Source organism: Hylobates moloch, unplaced genomic scaffold (genome assembly GCF_009828535.3).
Source record: "Hylobates moloch isolate HMO894 unplaced genomic scaffold, HMol_V3 SCAFFOLD_10, whole genome shotgun sequence".
Taxonomy (NCBI): Eukaryota; Metazoa; Chordata; class Mammalia; order Primates; family Hylobatidae; genus Hylobates; species Hylobates moloch.
This window is the reverse complement of record NW_026652285.1, coordinates 50,404,054-50,419,948: the sequence shown is the minus strand read 5'-3', so window position 1 is coordinate 50,419,948 and position 15,895 is coordinate 50,404,054. Positions and strand designations below refer to the sequence as shown.

At 34.2% G+C, this 15,895-nt stretch overlaps 1 protein-coding gene across 4 annotated transcripts in view; it reads right to left on the bottom strand.

The window, feature by feature from the left end:
• The window catches only part of VPS13A (vacuolar protein sorting 13 homolog A), a 259,625-nt gene that overhangs the window by 87,462 nt on the left and 156,268 nt on the right, over nucleotides 1–15,895 (bottom strand). For all 4 annotated transcript variants that reach the window (XM_058445730.1, XM_032164338.2, XM_032164339.2 and 1 more), the window contains exons 40-45: nucleotides 15,440–15,532; nucleotides 14,595–14,951; nucleotides 13,499–13,600; nucleotides 11,838–11,996; nucleotides 11,419–11,674; nucleotides 9,970–10,130 (exon numbers count right to left, since the gene is read on the bottom strand). In XM_058445730.1, coding sequence (XP_058301713.1) covers nucleotides 9,970–10,130; nucleotides 11,419–11,674; nucleotides 11,838–11,996; nucleotides 13,499–13,600; nucleotides 14,595–14,951; nucleotides 15,440–15,532 — 1,128 coding nt within the window. The remainder of the gene's footprint in view (nucleotides 1–9,969; nucleotides 10,131–11,418; nucleotides 11,675–11,837; nucleotides 11,997–13,498; nucleotides 13,601–14,594; nucleotides 14,952–15,439; nucleotides 15,533–15,895) is intronic.

Below are 15,895 nucleotides of genomic sequence, written 5' to 3'. Positions count from 1 at the left end.
TTTTATATAATAGGAATCTCAAAAACAGACTTTAAGCAGCCTACAGGGGAATAAGATAATATCTTCTTGATTTTAGGATAGGGACTAATTTGTTTAAAGATAAGTTTTTGTTTAGACAAAAATAGTAGAAAAAAATTCACAGAAAAAAATCAAAATTTTACATATTTATATGATAAAAGTGACAATCTATAGGCTGGGAAATATCTGTAATATACTTGACAAAGGGTTTATAATCACTACACACTCAAAAATCCTAAAAATCATTAAGAAAGTTGCAATCAAGAGGAAAACAGGAACAGAATGTAAACAGATGATTCACAGAATGGAAAAACTGACCAATAAACAGACGAAAAGATACTTGACATTCCTAGTAATCAAAAAAATACAAATTATATCCATGGAGTATCTTTTAATACCAACAAACTGCAAAAAAAATCAGAAGTATGGTAACAGTTGAAAATGATGTGAACAGGAACTCACATACACTACTGGTAGAATGTAAATTGATAAAATAACTTTGAAGAATAATTCGGCAAAAACTTAGTAAAAATGAAAATGTACTTTCTTCTTAGGAATTCTGCTCCTAGTTCCATACCTAGAAAAATGTTTACACATGTGTATTCATTCACGTTCACTACATTCAAGCCACTGATGTTCACCACATCGATTTCATTATTAAAAAATGAAAATGAAAACAATCTCAATAATAGAAAAATAAGAAAATTTTCTTCAAATCGATATAATCACGTAACATCATGAAAATAATGACCTATGTATCAGTATATGGTTACACTTCAAATATTTGAATGAAAACAGAACATAGCAAAACAAGGTGAACAGTGTAACATTTCTGTAAGACACTAAAAACACAAGTATATATTTTCTGGACAGGAATAATAGTCTTTAAAATATGGTACTAGAAATATATACAACGTATCACCAAATTGATATTACCTCAAGGAAGAAGGAAGGAGGGAATGTGGACTAAGAGGGAAACAAAACAGCTGACTTCAACTTCATGTATTTTTTTTTTAATTTGAGGGAAACATTTTTAACTGTCAATATTTTTTAAATTCCATGGTGTGGATGGAGACATCTGTATTATAACAAACTTCAAAGTCCACTATCAAACCAATAACCAACATCCAGAGCATTCTACAACAGACATTAACTGTAAGTTTTCCAACATATTTTCTGATTATAAATATAATTCCAAATAAACTTCACATTCAACTTATCACTGATGTAAATGGAGCCTATTAAGAAACACATGCTTCTAAATGGTGCCTGTTTGGAATATGAAGTTAGTTACCAAAGTCCGATATTGCTTCCTTTGTTTTCCCTTTCAAATTTAGTGTGGAAAAATTTGGTTGGAAGCTGAGAATAACTAGTAGTTGAAATTTCAAGGAAAGATATAAGGTCTGGAAAACGGAACGAGCATAAGTTTGAAAAGTCTAAGGGAGCAGAGGAAAAGGGAGCATCCGTCTGTATAAAAGTGGGTGGGTGCAGTGGCTCACACCTATTATAATTCCAGCATTTTGGGAGGCTGATGCAGGAGGATCACTTGACCTCAGGAGTTCAAGACCAGCCTAGGCAATATGGCGAGACCCTGTCTCTACAAAATATTGAAAAATTAGCCAGGTATGGTGGTGCAGACATATAGTCCGAGTTACTGCAGAGGCTGAGGTGAGAGGATTATTGAGCCTGGGAGGTCAAGGTTGCAGTAAGCACTGATCATGCCACTGCACTCCTGGGTGATAGAGCAAGACCCTGTCTCTCAAAAATTACAAAGATAAGAAAGAAACAGAAGCGTGTTGCAGGTAAGCTACCCTGCTGGAACAATTCCTAAAGTTTACGACTACACAACAGCAATATGATAGCAGAATGAACATAGATGTTAAAGTGAAAAAAACCTGAGATAAATACTGGCAGTGCTGATTACTAGCTGTGTAACTGTGGGCAAATTTTATTTTGAATAATACCATTTCTCCTGACTATCGAAAGTAGTAAATTCATATATACACATACCTTGTTTTATAACGTTTTGCTTTATTGTGCATTGCAGATATTTCATTTTTTACAAATTAAAGGATTGTGGCAACCCTGCATCAAGCAAGTCTATTGGTGCCATTTTTCTAACAGCATGTGCTCACTTAGTGCCTCACTGTCATATTTTGGTAACTCTCACAATATTTCAATCTTTTCATTTTAATTATATGTGTTATAATCAATAAATGTGTGTTCTCGCTGCTTTACAAATTGGACATTCTCCCCACTTTCTCCCTCTTCTTCAGACCTCCCTATTCTCCGAAACACAACAATATTGAAATTAGGAAAATTAATAACCCTCCAATGGCCTCTTGCAAATGAAAAGAAGAGGCACATGTCTGTCACTTTTAAATCAAAAGCAAAAGCTAGAAATGATTAATGTTAAGAAGTGCATTTCAAAACCAGAGATGGGCTAAAAGGTAGGCCTCTTGCATCAAACAGCCAAGTTGTGAATGCAAAGGAAAAGTTTTTGAAGAAAATTAAAAGTCCTAACCCAGTGAACACACAAATGATAAGAAAGTGAAACAGCCTTATTGCTGACAGGAAGAATATTCTAGTGGTCTGGATATGCTATGGTTTGGCTAGGTCTCCCACCTAAATCTCATCTTGAATTGTAATCCCCATAATCCCCATGTGTCAAGGGAGAAACCAGGTGGAGATAATTGGATCATGGGGACAGTTTCCCGCATGCTGTTCTCGTGACGGTGAATGAGTTCTCACGAGATCTGACGGTCTTGTAAGTGTGTGGTAGTTCTTCCTGCATTCACTTCTCCTTCCTGCTGCCTTGTGAAGAAGGTGCCTTGCTTCCCATTTGCCTTCTGCCATGATTGTAAGTTTCCTGAGGTCTCTCCAGCCATGCTGCACTATGAGTTAATTAAACCTCTTTCCTTTATAAATTACTAAGTCCTGGGCAGTTCTTTACAGCAGTATGAAAACGGCCTAATACAGGATAGAAGATCAAACCAGCTACAACATTCTCCTAAGATAGGCCCTAACTCTCTTCAGTTGTATGAAGGCTGAGAGACGTGGGCAAGTTGCAGAAAAAAAGTTGGAAGCAGACGTTTGTTCATGAGGTTTAAGGGAATAAACCACCTGCATAACACACAAGTGCAAGGTGAAGCGGCAAGTGGCTGCAGCAAGTTATCCAGAAGGTCTAGCTAAGATCACTGATGAAGATGGCTACATTAACAACAGATTTCCAAACTAGACAAAACAGCCTTCTGTTGCAAGAAGATGACATTTAGGACTCTCATAGCTACAGAAGAGAAGTCAATGCTTAGCTTCAAAGCTTCGAAGGACAGTCTGAATCTCTTCTTAAAGGGATAATGAAGCTAGTGACCTGAAGTTACACCAATGTTCATTTACCATTATGAAAATCCTAGGGCCTTTAAGAATATGCTAACTCTACTCTGTGCTCTATAAATGGAAAAACAAAGCCTGACTTTGAAAGCACATCTGCTTACAGCATGGTTTACTGAATTTTTAAAGCCCACTACCGAGACCTATTCTCAGGAAAAAAAATCCTTTCAAAATGCTATTGCTCATTGGCCATGCACCTTGTCACTTGAGTTCTGATGGAGATGTACAGGAGATTAACGTTGCTTTCATGCCTGCTAACAAAACATCTATTCTGTAGCAAATGGATCAAGGAGTAATTTCAACTTCTTAATATTATATGTAACATTGTATATTTGACTTAAATAATATTAGTCTCATTATTTAATACTTTTTTATGTTTTTATTATTTATTATTATTATTACACTTTAAGTTTTAGGGTACATGTGCACAATGTGCAGGTTTGTTACATACGTATCCATGTGCCATGTTGCTGTGCTGCACCCATTAACTCATCATTTAGCATTAGGTATATCTCCTAATGCTGTCCCTCCCCCTTCCCCCACCCCACAACAGTCCCCGGAGTGTGATGTTCCCCTTCCTGTGTCCATGAGTTCTCATTGTTCAATTCCCACCTATGAGTGAGAACATGCGGTGTTTGGTTTTTTGTCCTTGCGATAGTTTACTGAGAATGATGGTTTCCAGTTTCATCCATGTCCCTACAAAGGACATGAACTCATCATTTTTTATGGCTGCATAGTATTCCGTGGTGTATATGTGCCATATTTTCTTAATCCAGTCTATCATTGTTGGACATTTGGGCTGGTTCCAAGTCTTTGCTATTGTGAATAGTGTCGCAATAAACATACGTGTGCATGTGTCTTTATAGCAGAATGATTTATAGTCTTTTGGGTATATACCCAGTAATGGGATGGCTGGGTCAAATGGTGTTTCTAGTTCTAGATCCCTGAGGAATCGCCACACTGACTTCCACAATGGTTGAACTAGTTTACAGTCCCACCAACAGTGTAAAAGTGTTCCTATTTCTCCACATCCTCTCCAGCACCTGTTGTTTCCTGACTTTTTAATGATGGCCATTCTAACTGGTGTGAGATGGTATCTCATTGTGGTTTTGATTTGCGTTTCTCTGATGGCCAGTGATGATGAGCATTTTTTCATGTGTTTTTTGGCTGCGTAAATGTCTTCTTTTGCGAAGTGTCTGTTCATGTCCTTTGCCCACTTTTTGATGGGGTTGTTTTTTTCTTGTAAATTTGTTTGAGTTCATTGTAGATTCTGGATATTAGCCCTTTGTCAGATGAGTAGGTTGCGAAAATTTTCTCCCATTCTGTAGGTTGCCTGTTCACTCTGATGGTAGTTTCTTTTGCTGTGCAGAAGCTCTTTAGTTAAATTAGATCCCATTTGTCAATTTTGGCTTTTGTTGCCATTGCTTTTGGTGTTTTAGACACGACTTTCTTCACAGAATTGGAAAAAACTACTTTGAAGTTCATATGGAACCAAAAAAGAGCCCGCATCGCCAAGTCAATCCTAAGCCAAAAGAACAAAGCTGAAAGCATCACGCTACCTGACTTCAAACTATACTACAAGGCTACAGTAACCAAAACAGCATGGTACTGGTACCAAAACAGAGACACAGATCAATGGAACAGAACAGAGCCCTCAGAAATAATGCCACATATCTACAACTATCTGATCTTTGACAAACCTGACAAAAACAAGCAATGGGATAAGGATTCCCTATTTAATAAATGGTGCTGGGAAAACTGGCTAGCCATATGTAGAAAGTTGAAACTGGATCCCTTCCTTACACCTTATACAAAAATTAATTCAAGATGGATTAAAGACTTACATGTTAGACCTAAAACCATAAAAACCCTAGAAGAAAACCTAGGCAATACCATTCAGGACATAGGCATGGGCAAGGACTTCATGTCTAAAATACCAGAAATACATTTCTTAAGGCAACAGCTCCTATAGACAGTGATTCCTCTGATGGATCTGGGCAAAATAAATTGAAAACCTTCTGGAAAGGATTCATCATCTACACACCATTAATAACATTTGTGATACATGAGAGGTCAAAATATCAAAATTAATAGCTGGTTCCAACCCTCGTGGATGACTCTGAGGAATTCAGGACTTCAATGGAGCAAGTCACTAAAATTGTTTAGTAAAACAATTTTCTTACAATCTTTCTATATCTTATAATCTTTCTTATATTTATATCTATATATTTCTTATATTTCTACATCTTACCAAAATCTACTTTAAAAACTTCATAGCAGCATATAAAACATGAGAACTAAGAATTTCATAAGTGAATAATCTTAACTGTACTATATTTTTAATTCTAGAAAAACTATTTGCTCTATACATTTGAAGCAATAGAAATATTTCTACACATAGTACCTGTAAGAAATTCAAAATTCATGTTCAACTATTTAAATGACAAAATAATCAGCAGTAATGAGTGCAGCTGTTAGTCACCTTTTAAAATAGTTAACTCAATAAAAAGTGAAAGAGAAGGGATATCTGTTTTCAGCCATGCTAGAATAACAGGGACCAGATATAGCTTCCCACCCTAATCAACTAAAAAGCAGGAAGAAAAACAACATCAAACCACAGTTTCCAATATGGGGCAATAGGCAGCACAAGGGAAAATCAAAAACAAAAAAACTACATAAGTCCTATGACTACCCAGCTTGCTGTCTGGAGAGTGGGTTTCTAGTCTGCTGTGTGAGGAGCAGGCAGCCAAGTTGAAGAGACAAGATTTGAAAATCTGGGGAAGCCAACATGACTGAAATTCACAGCATATTGTACTGGATGGGAGAGACCTGCATGGAGAGGCAAGAGCTGTACAGACAGAATTTTGGAAAACTGAGTGTCCCCTCCCTGTCAAAACTTCAGCTGAGTAATGATCAGGGCATGCATAGATTATCTAAGGCTCAGTAAAGATCCATCTAAAAGAAACAGGAAGAATGAAGTCTGGTTCTGATATGTACAGTAGTTTTAGGTAACCAATAAAAAATTATCAGGTACGTTAAAGTAATGAAAAAATTACCATAATGAAAAGAAACATCAATAAAACAAACCAGAAATGACATGTAATAGAATTGGTAGACAAGGACATTAAAACATTTATTAAAATTATATCCAATATCACTAAAAAGTTAGAAGACTAAGGATGTTAAAAAGAGACAACAGAAAATAAAAAAACAAAAAAATCCATACTACTATTGAGAAAAATATGTCAGATGGAGTGAACAGCAGATTGGCCACTGAAAAAGAAAAGGGAAATTGAAGACATAGCAAGAGAAACTATGAAAAAAGAAACGGGGAAAAAGCTAAAAGTAAAAATGAACAGAGCATTACTGAGCTGTGGGGCAAGTTCAAACACCCTAATGTGTATCTAACTGGTACCTAAAGGAGAGAAGAGAGGGCAAAGACAGAAAAAATTTTAGAAACAATGGCAAAAAGTTTTCTGAAGTTGATCAAAACTATAAATCCACAATTTTAAGGTCAGTAAACCCCAAATACAAGGAACATAAAAAAAACTACACTAAGATTCATCATAACCAAATTGCTCAAAACCAATGATAAAAAAAAAAAAAATCTCAAAAGCTGCTGAAGAAAAGATTGACACATTTTGTAGAAAAGCAAATATAGGAAAAAAAGCAGACTTCTGATCAGAAACAATGCAATACAGTAGACAGCAGAACATTTTTAAAGTATGGGGGAAAAACTCTGCCAATCTAGATTTCTATGCCCAGTGAAAATATCTGTAATACATATATGTGAAATAAAAACTGAAAGAATTCATCACCAGCAGATCCACACTGTGAGATTACCGAAAGAAGAAAAAGTGATAATAAATATCAAATACAGTTTGTATTTTAAACCTACTTAAAACACAAATAATTTAAGAAAAATAGTAACTTGTATTATGGGGTAGCTAGCATACATAGACACAAAAATGTATGAACATAATTATACAAATGTGGGAGATGAGAAGTGGAAGTATACTGGTCTAAAGTTTTGATTCTGTATGTGAAGGGGCAAAATACTATTTGAAGGTAGACTAATACAATATGTATGTAATAAAGCCCTAAAGTATCAACAACAACAACAAAAAGACAAGGAAGTATAAAGAGATAACAGCCAATAAGCCAAAAAGGAAATAAAATGAATTCATAACAAAAATGCTCAATTAATAAAAAAAAGAGAAAACAAAAGGAAGATGGAAGCAAAGAACAAATGAGACAAATAGAAAAAAAAAATAGCAAGTTTAAGCCCAACCATATCAACAACAACTTTAAATATAAGTGGTTTAATTATCCCTGTTAAAAGGCACAGATTTTCAGATTAGGCAAAAAAAAAAAAAACAATAAAAAAAAAACAAGGTCCAACTACATGGTGCCTACAGAAACCCCATGTTAAATATACTTTAATGCATGGGTCCCCAGCCCTTGAGCCATGGGCTGTACCAGTCCGTGGCCTGTTAAGAAGTGGGCTGCACAGCAGGAAGCAAGCAGCAGGCTTGAGAGCATTACTACCTGAGCTCTGCCTCCTGTCCGATCAGCCAGAGCATTAGATTCTCACAGGAGCGTGAACTGTGCATGCAAGGGATCTAGGTTGCATGCTCCTTATGAGAATTTAACTAATGCCTGATGATCTGAGGTTAAATCCAGGTACTGTGAGTGCTTGCCTGATTTTTGGTTCTTATGAAGGTGTTTTTTCTGTGTAGATAGTTGTTAACTTGGTGTCCCTGCAGGGGATAGGAACACACATGGGTGGAGCTTTCTATTCCTAAGAAAGGAATCCTGAGACCATATGCCCCAGCCCCCCACCCGTGGAAAAATTGTCTTCCATGAAACAGGTCCCTGGTATCAAAAAGGTTGGGGACTGCTGCTTTAATGAGTTAAAAAGTTAAACAATGAGAGGCGGAGCAAGATGGGAGAATAGGTGTGGTGGTGTGCACCTACAGTCCTAGCTGCTCGGGAGGTTGAGATAGGAGGATTGCTTAAACCCAGGAGAATGTGGCTCCAGTGAGCCATGATGGCACCACTGCCCTCCAGCCTGGACACAGAGCAAGACTCAAGAAAAGAAAGAAAGACAGACATTGAAACTCTAGACCAATATCCTTCATCAATATAAATGCAAAATCCAACAATATACTAAAAGGTTAGTAAGACGTCATGATTATGTGAGATTAATCCTAGGAATGCAAGGTTGATCTAACATTTAAAAAGAATCAGTGAATGTAATTCATCATACTAACAAATTAAAAAATATATCCTCCTCTTGTACAGAAAAGGCATCTTACAAAATCCAAAATCAACTCTGATAAAAACTCTCAGCACACTAGGAATAGAAGGGAACGTTTTCAACCTAAGAAAAGGCATCTACAAAACAACACAAATCATGTTTAATGGTGAAAGAATGGACAAGGCAAAAACACATGCTCTCACCACTTCTACTCGAATTGTATTCTACCCAGTATGATAGGCAATATAAACAAGATAAAATAAAACACATCCAGATTGGAAAGGAAAAAGTAAAAATGTCTTCATTTGCAGCTATCATAACTATCTCAATCTACACAAATCTACTAGAATATGTGAGTCTAGTTAAGTCTGCAAATAGAGGTTAATATAACCTGTATTTCTAAATACTATCAATGAGTAATCAGAATTTAAAAATTAAAGGACAAGACAGTTTTATCTAGATTTTTGATAAAAGTGATAACTTGATTCTCAAATTTATATAAAAATGAGAAGGACCTAAAATCCTCTGGGAAAAAATCCATATGGTGAAAAAAAAAACAAAACCTCAATTCTTAACTTCACACTGTATACCAAGGTTCACTCAAAATGGCTATGTGGCATATACATATATTACTACTGAGCAACAACATGTAACTGCATGTAATAACATGAATACACATAAGTTGACACATACATACAAAATTTTTCTGAATGAAAGTCAAACTCCATCTGTACTGTATTCCACTTATGTAAAATCCTAGGCCATATAACTAATGCACAATGAGGACAGATCAGTGGATGCCTGGGAATGGGAAAGTGAGGAAATAGAAATTTTTTCTAAGAAATAAATTTGTTCATTACCGTGACTGTGATGAAGGTTTTAAAGGTGCATTTTTGTGTCAAAAGTCATCAACTTTAAATATATGTAGTTTATTGTACATACCTCAATAAAACTGTAAAATTTTTTTATTTCTCTAAAAATTATCTAATCAAATAAAAGGATATAAATATATTACAAAGACCTAAAGCAAAACACTGATGACTATTTTATTTATAAAAAATACTGTAAGAAGATTTTACAAAATATTCCTATTAAAAATTATAAGAAGTATATTGAACAAATTCCTACCACCAGTCATAACCGAGTAGTGCAACTGCTGGTACTGAGTCTTCTTTTTGATATCAGCTGTATTACTGTTACGGTTTATATTCTTTGAGTAATAATTTCTTTGTTTTTTTTTAAATTTTATTAGCACACAGATATGCATAACAGGACATCCCCCAAAACTGATCATTTCATACCTGCACTGGGGAGCGAATTGTGACCTTCTTACTTCCTTCCACTGTATCAATTTGACAAACAATAGATCTTTCAACGCCAGACTCTCTGTGTCTTACAGTGTACAGACGTCGTCCCACTTTTGTTAAAGGAATCTTATCAGCAGTAGAATGGTTAACAGGTGCTAAATTAAATAAGTATGTTTAAAAGTTTTTATTATAATTCATTACATATTAATTTTACATATATTACATATTAGAAATTTCAGATGATTCTTAAGCTTATAAATAATAGTCACTGGAGTCTTTGGATATAGTCCATAAAAGGGATATTTTAAGAAGCCACCATATATTTCCACAGAATTCATTAAAAAACTCCCATTCAGGAGTTTAACCCAAGACAATAATAGCAAACCTTTCAAAAATGAGTAATGAGAGCAAGTGCTATAAAATACAAGAATACTGATCTCTGGCTTGCTGTCAGAATAACCAGAGCATAATACCTTTTGGCAGACATTGGTAAACATCAAGGTGACTACAATTTTTGTTTTTAATTTTTCCAACAGCTTGTGTCACTTTTCCTTTATATCTTGGACTTGATCAAATAAAATTTTATATATATTTACCTAAAATACATGTTGTATTGGGGATAAAATTACTTACTTGCATAAATTTCATTTACCATCCCATCCATAAAAATGTTAAAAGAGGTAAAATTTTTGAGAACATTAATTACAACGCTATGACAACACCTGAAACACCTGTTACACGTTATCTTCTAACTAGAAACAAAAGCTATTTTAGTAGCCTACCCTCCTATGTCTAATTAACCTTTAAAATGATGCCCTCCTCAATAATTACTTAAATGCCAGAGTATCAAAAAGTGGTGTAGGTGAGGCTTTGGGACTATTCAACTTCACAATGACTACATATTATGACACTTTAAGAATGTATATACTTCACCTCCAATAAAAATGAAAAACTTCTGGGAAGCAGAAAAGACAAAGGAAAAAACCTTCATCTCAACAGGCAGAACATAAAAAAAAAATTTACAAATCCTAAAGCCATTAAAAACTGCCATTTGCATGAATTCAAACTTTGAATTCATTCAGTTGCAAAACTGATGGAATACTATCAACTGATACCAAATGTGAATAAAAGAACCCCCACAAACATCTAAACATCTATGGTCTATAAAAGCTGAATGAGGGTGAGATCTAATATTTTTCCTCCCAACAACAAAGCAGTAAATTGCCATGCTCTAAATAATGCAGAGGATAAACAGTTTGGAATACAAAGTTTTAGTAACAATAGTAACCAAGACACTGCAAAGGCAAAAAACAGTTCTTGACCTATTAGAAAGGAGATTAAAAAAAAAAAAACCTTGCTAAGATTCTACAAAAGAGTAAAATAACATGTAAATTGTAATTTAAAACAAAATAGCCCCAGGAAGGTAATATATCAACTACTTACTAAGAAGAATGAAGAAGAGTTTGCTGCTTAGGCTGGTCATTGCATTGAAATGATCATTGTCCTTGGTTCGGATATAATCCATACTTAAACTTTCTTCATTTTTCAATACATATGATTTTGCCATAGGAATGTTGAGTACACTAAAAGAATCACTTGGCGAAACAGAGATAGTAAGTCCAAGGGAATTTAAAATCATAAATGGTGCTAGATCCTTTACGAAGTCAGCTGAAGATCCAGTGGCAGCTTCTGTAAATGCCTAATAAGAAAGAGTTATCCTAAATAACATGAAATGTGTAAAATTAAATGACAAGGAGAACAGTAAAGGACAAATGACAACTAAGTTATTAAACTTCTTATTCAACAGACAGATCAATCAGACAAGTATCTCAATATTTAAAGTTTCAAATTTCTTTTCTTACCTTGACTAAATTGTTTAACATTACAAGACCACATTTGGATAATGTAATGTTTAATTGGTCTTTTGAATGGAAACTGATGACAGTTTTATATTCTGGCACTTTGTAGTTTTCTTCTTCAGGATCTGACTCAACAATGGCCTTTTTTGCTTTCTTTTTCATCTAAAACGATAAATCATAGAAATATAAGAAAAAATTATTTCTAAGAACACAACATAACTAAACAAATCCCAATAACATTAGAGAGACCAATACATTTTATCTTTTCTAATTTCAGTAAGTTCTATTGCCTTACTGAAATTACTTGGACATCAGCCAACTAAAGTCATACAGGACAGAAGTATTAGAGAAAATAAATCATGTCATCATCAGTGATAGTAAAATGGCAGATACAATTTAGAAGGAAAAATAAAAACCTAAAATTACTATGTGTACCTGGGATCTGAATATAAAAGCACACACTTCAAAGCAACATAAAAACTCAGAAAAAAGAAAATTAATGTATTGGTCATGCTAATAATAAAGAACAGAAACCTAGAGACTTACAAAGGCGGACAGTAGCAGCAGAACAGTGTTATAAACCTAGAACTCATAAGAATCAATACCCTTTACCATTTCTTAGGAGTCACAGATCCACTGACCATGTGTATTCTAACCTAAAAACCACCAAGGAATTCCTTTTCAAATCCTTCATCTAAAATATCTGGAAAATAAAATTAAGTGATCTAATATGAAAAGAGCTCAACATGCTAAGCTAGCCACCTCTGCTGTTAGTTTAACTGGCTTTAAGCCACTGAAAATCTGTCTGCAGGTTGACCAAGTCATCATTAGGTAGGAAACACGTGAGTAATTCTGCAGTCTCTTGCTTCAGAAGCAAAATTTCATCCACCTAAAGGCCCCAATTCTCATGATTACATAAATCCACAATATATTTCAAACAAATAATATACATTCCTGCACACACGCACACACCCAAAGGATGAAGGAAACTCAGGATAGACAACAACCTACAAGAAGATGACAGAGGTATTACAGCATAGTGGTTTAGAGTGGATTTAACCCCTCTGCAGCTGGATTTGCATCCCATCTTTTCCACTTTGTAGCTATTATTACTTCAAGAAGTCTCTTAACCTCCCTGGTCTCAGTCCCTTCACATGTTAAATAAAAACTCTATCTTCCTCCAAGAGTTGTTGTACGGATTAAAATATTTAGAACAATGTCTAAATTATTCTAAATTTAGTTCTAAATTATGTTCTAAATTGTTCTAAATTATGTAACAAGTAACATAATACTTGTTACATAATTGTATTAGAAGCATAGGCAACACTGGCCTTAGATTTGAAAATTATATTCAGAGGGCAAACAAGGAAGCATGTGGGCAAGGCTCATGATGAGACAACCTGAACTTTGTTGTGATTAAAATAAAGTGTCAAGTGTGGTATAAACATTCTCAATTTTGGAAAATTTTTTCAGACTTCAAATATACATTGATGGGGGAATGTTAATAAAGGGGGAGGCTATACACGTGCAGAAGTAGGTGGTATATGAGAAATCTCTGTTCCTTCTTCTCAATTTTGCTGTGAACCTAAATCTGTTCTTAAAAAGATACAGTCTTTTAAAATACATATATATATATATACACACATACACATATATAGATATACCTTGATACCAAGATTCCATGGTCTAAAATCCTCAGTCTGATCAATTTCTAAGGGTTCAAGCAAAGGCTCCCATACACCAAACATTTCATTATAATAATGCACCTACAGAGAGAATTTTTTAAATGAAAAATGATCTTCCATCCTGTTTCCCACCATGTTTTTTAGCCCTGTTATTTCTTCTATATAAAAACCAGTCTACATGCCATTCAGTAGCTTCCTATAAGCACTCCCTCAGCATTTTCCTCACCTGGCTAACTTCACAGTACATATTCGCTCTTCACAATTTAGTCCAGATAAAATCCCTTTTTAAGCATCTTTCCTTGATTCTACATTACATAAAAGTATAAGGCATATATTTCTAAATCTTTATATTTCTATTAGAAGAGATTATTATACACATATTCAGAAATTCCGTCTATATCCTTAAAAAAAAAAAGTATTCAACTTTAACTCTTTTTCTTTTTTTTTTTTTTTGAGGCTGGGTCTCACTTTGTACCCAGGTCTCACTTTGAACCCCAGGCTGGAGTGCAGTGGTGAGATCTCAGCTCACCATAGCCTCGACTTCCCAGCTATTCTCAAGTGATCCTCCACCTCAGTCTCTTGAATAGCTAAGACTACAGGTGTGAGCCACCACCACTGGCTAATTTTTTGTATTTTTAGTAGAGAGAAGGTTTCACCATGTTGCCCAGGCTGATCTTGAACTCCTGGGCTCAAGCGATCCTTCTGCTTTGGCCTCCCAACGTGCTGGGATTACAGGTGAGCCACTGGGCCTGGCCTCAATTTAACTCTTAAAAAAAAGAATTCTGAATCTAATCAACAACTGTCGAATAATATATTATCTTTAAGTTGATAAAATCAGTTGAAATACAAACTTAATGTGGACACGTACTTTAAAAATAAAAGGAATGTATACATAAAAGCAATTTTCAAGGGCAAAATTTGAAAACTTTTTTCTAAAAGTTTTTGACCCAATATCATTATTTACAATAAGCTTAAATAGCTACATAAGATTCCATAATATTCCATATGTATCATTATCTGTCATAATATTCCATATGTATCATTATCTGTCATAAAACTGGAAAAATATGCTTACTTCTAGCTCAAGCTGACAGTGCAGATTTATTAGGGAACTCCAGTTTTTGCCTTCCCCTGAAAAACGTGACTTTGCCAGAAGCATAGGTACTGTTCTATGACCAACTCCAGCCTCAAGAACTATAAAAATAGAATCAATGTTCATTTTTATCATCTCGTCTTTGGGTACCAATTCAGATGTGGGAGCTATTTTTTCAGTTTCATTTGATTCTTCAAGAAACCACATTTTTAAAGTCTTTGTATCCTTCTTTTCCCATAAATGTGCAGTAGAAGAAGCCGTTTCTTCTGGGATGGTTTCCTTCGTTGTATACAGTGCTGAAGTTATAGTAATCATAGTATTTATAATAACTGGTGAAACCTAAATGGAAAAAAATTAATGATAAGTCTATACAAAACACTTTCAAACATACTACGTCAAGAAATATTAAATATATATGATGAAGGATTATGAGAAATTAAATATTGAATTAACATTACTACCACAAAATAGAAGATACAATTTATTGTTTATAAAATTTTTTGAATTACCATAATTGTGACTTGTTAAAATATTTACACGAATCTTGCAGATATTATTAAACTGATGAAGTATAAAGTAATTTCAATAATATTTATTAGGGATATTAGATGTTAACCACACAAATGTAAATAATAAAATATAGAATAACATTCATTATAAAATGTGTATTAAATAATATTACTTTGTAAAATCTCATAAAAACATATTTCAAAAACACAAATACACCTATTTTGTTTGCATAACAAAAGACTTGCTATAATAAGTTTCTAGGCTTTACTACTTTTTTTAAGTTTACTAAATATTCAAATGATTATATTTTAATTTACCTTTAGTGTCAGGGATTTTACTGACATATCGATCACTTGTGGATCTGTACCTATCTGAGTAGTTTGATAAAACAAGTCACAGGGCTGCAAAACCTATGAGAGAAAAATCAATACCACTAAATTAATGTTTAAATATAAAAATATTTCTATTTAAAGACTTTCCTAGTAATAGGTATGTCAAATAAACAAGTTAATAAAAATAACTATTTAAAAAGTGACTTAATAATACACTCCTTAATTATCCCATATAAAGGACATCTAGAACCTAATATCTGCTCTATTCTTCCACAGTAATAGAAGTTTTATCTGAGCACAAGGTAGCTCAGAAAAAAATACCACATTCTCCAACCTTTACTGCAGTAAAGTGTGGTCATACAGCTATGTTCAAGCCAAAAAAGATGTGAATAGAAGAAATATATATTTAAAACTTCTAAGTCAAAAACTAAGAGAGAATTG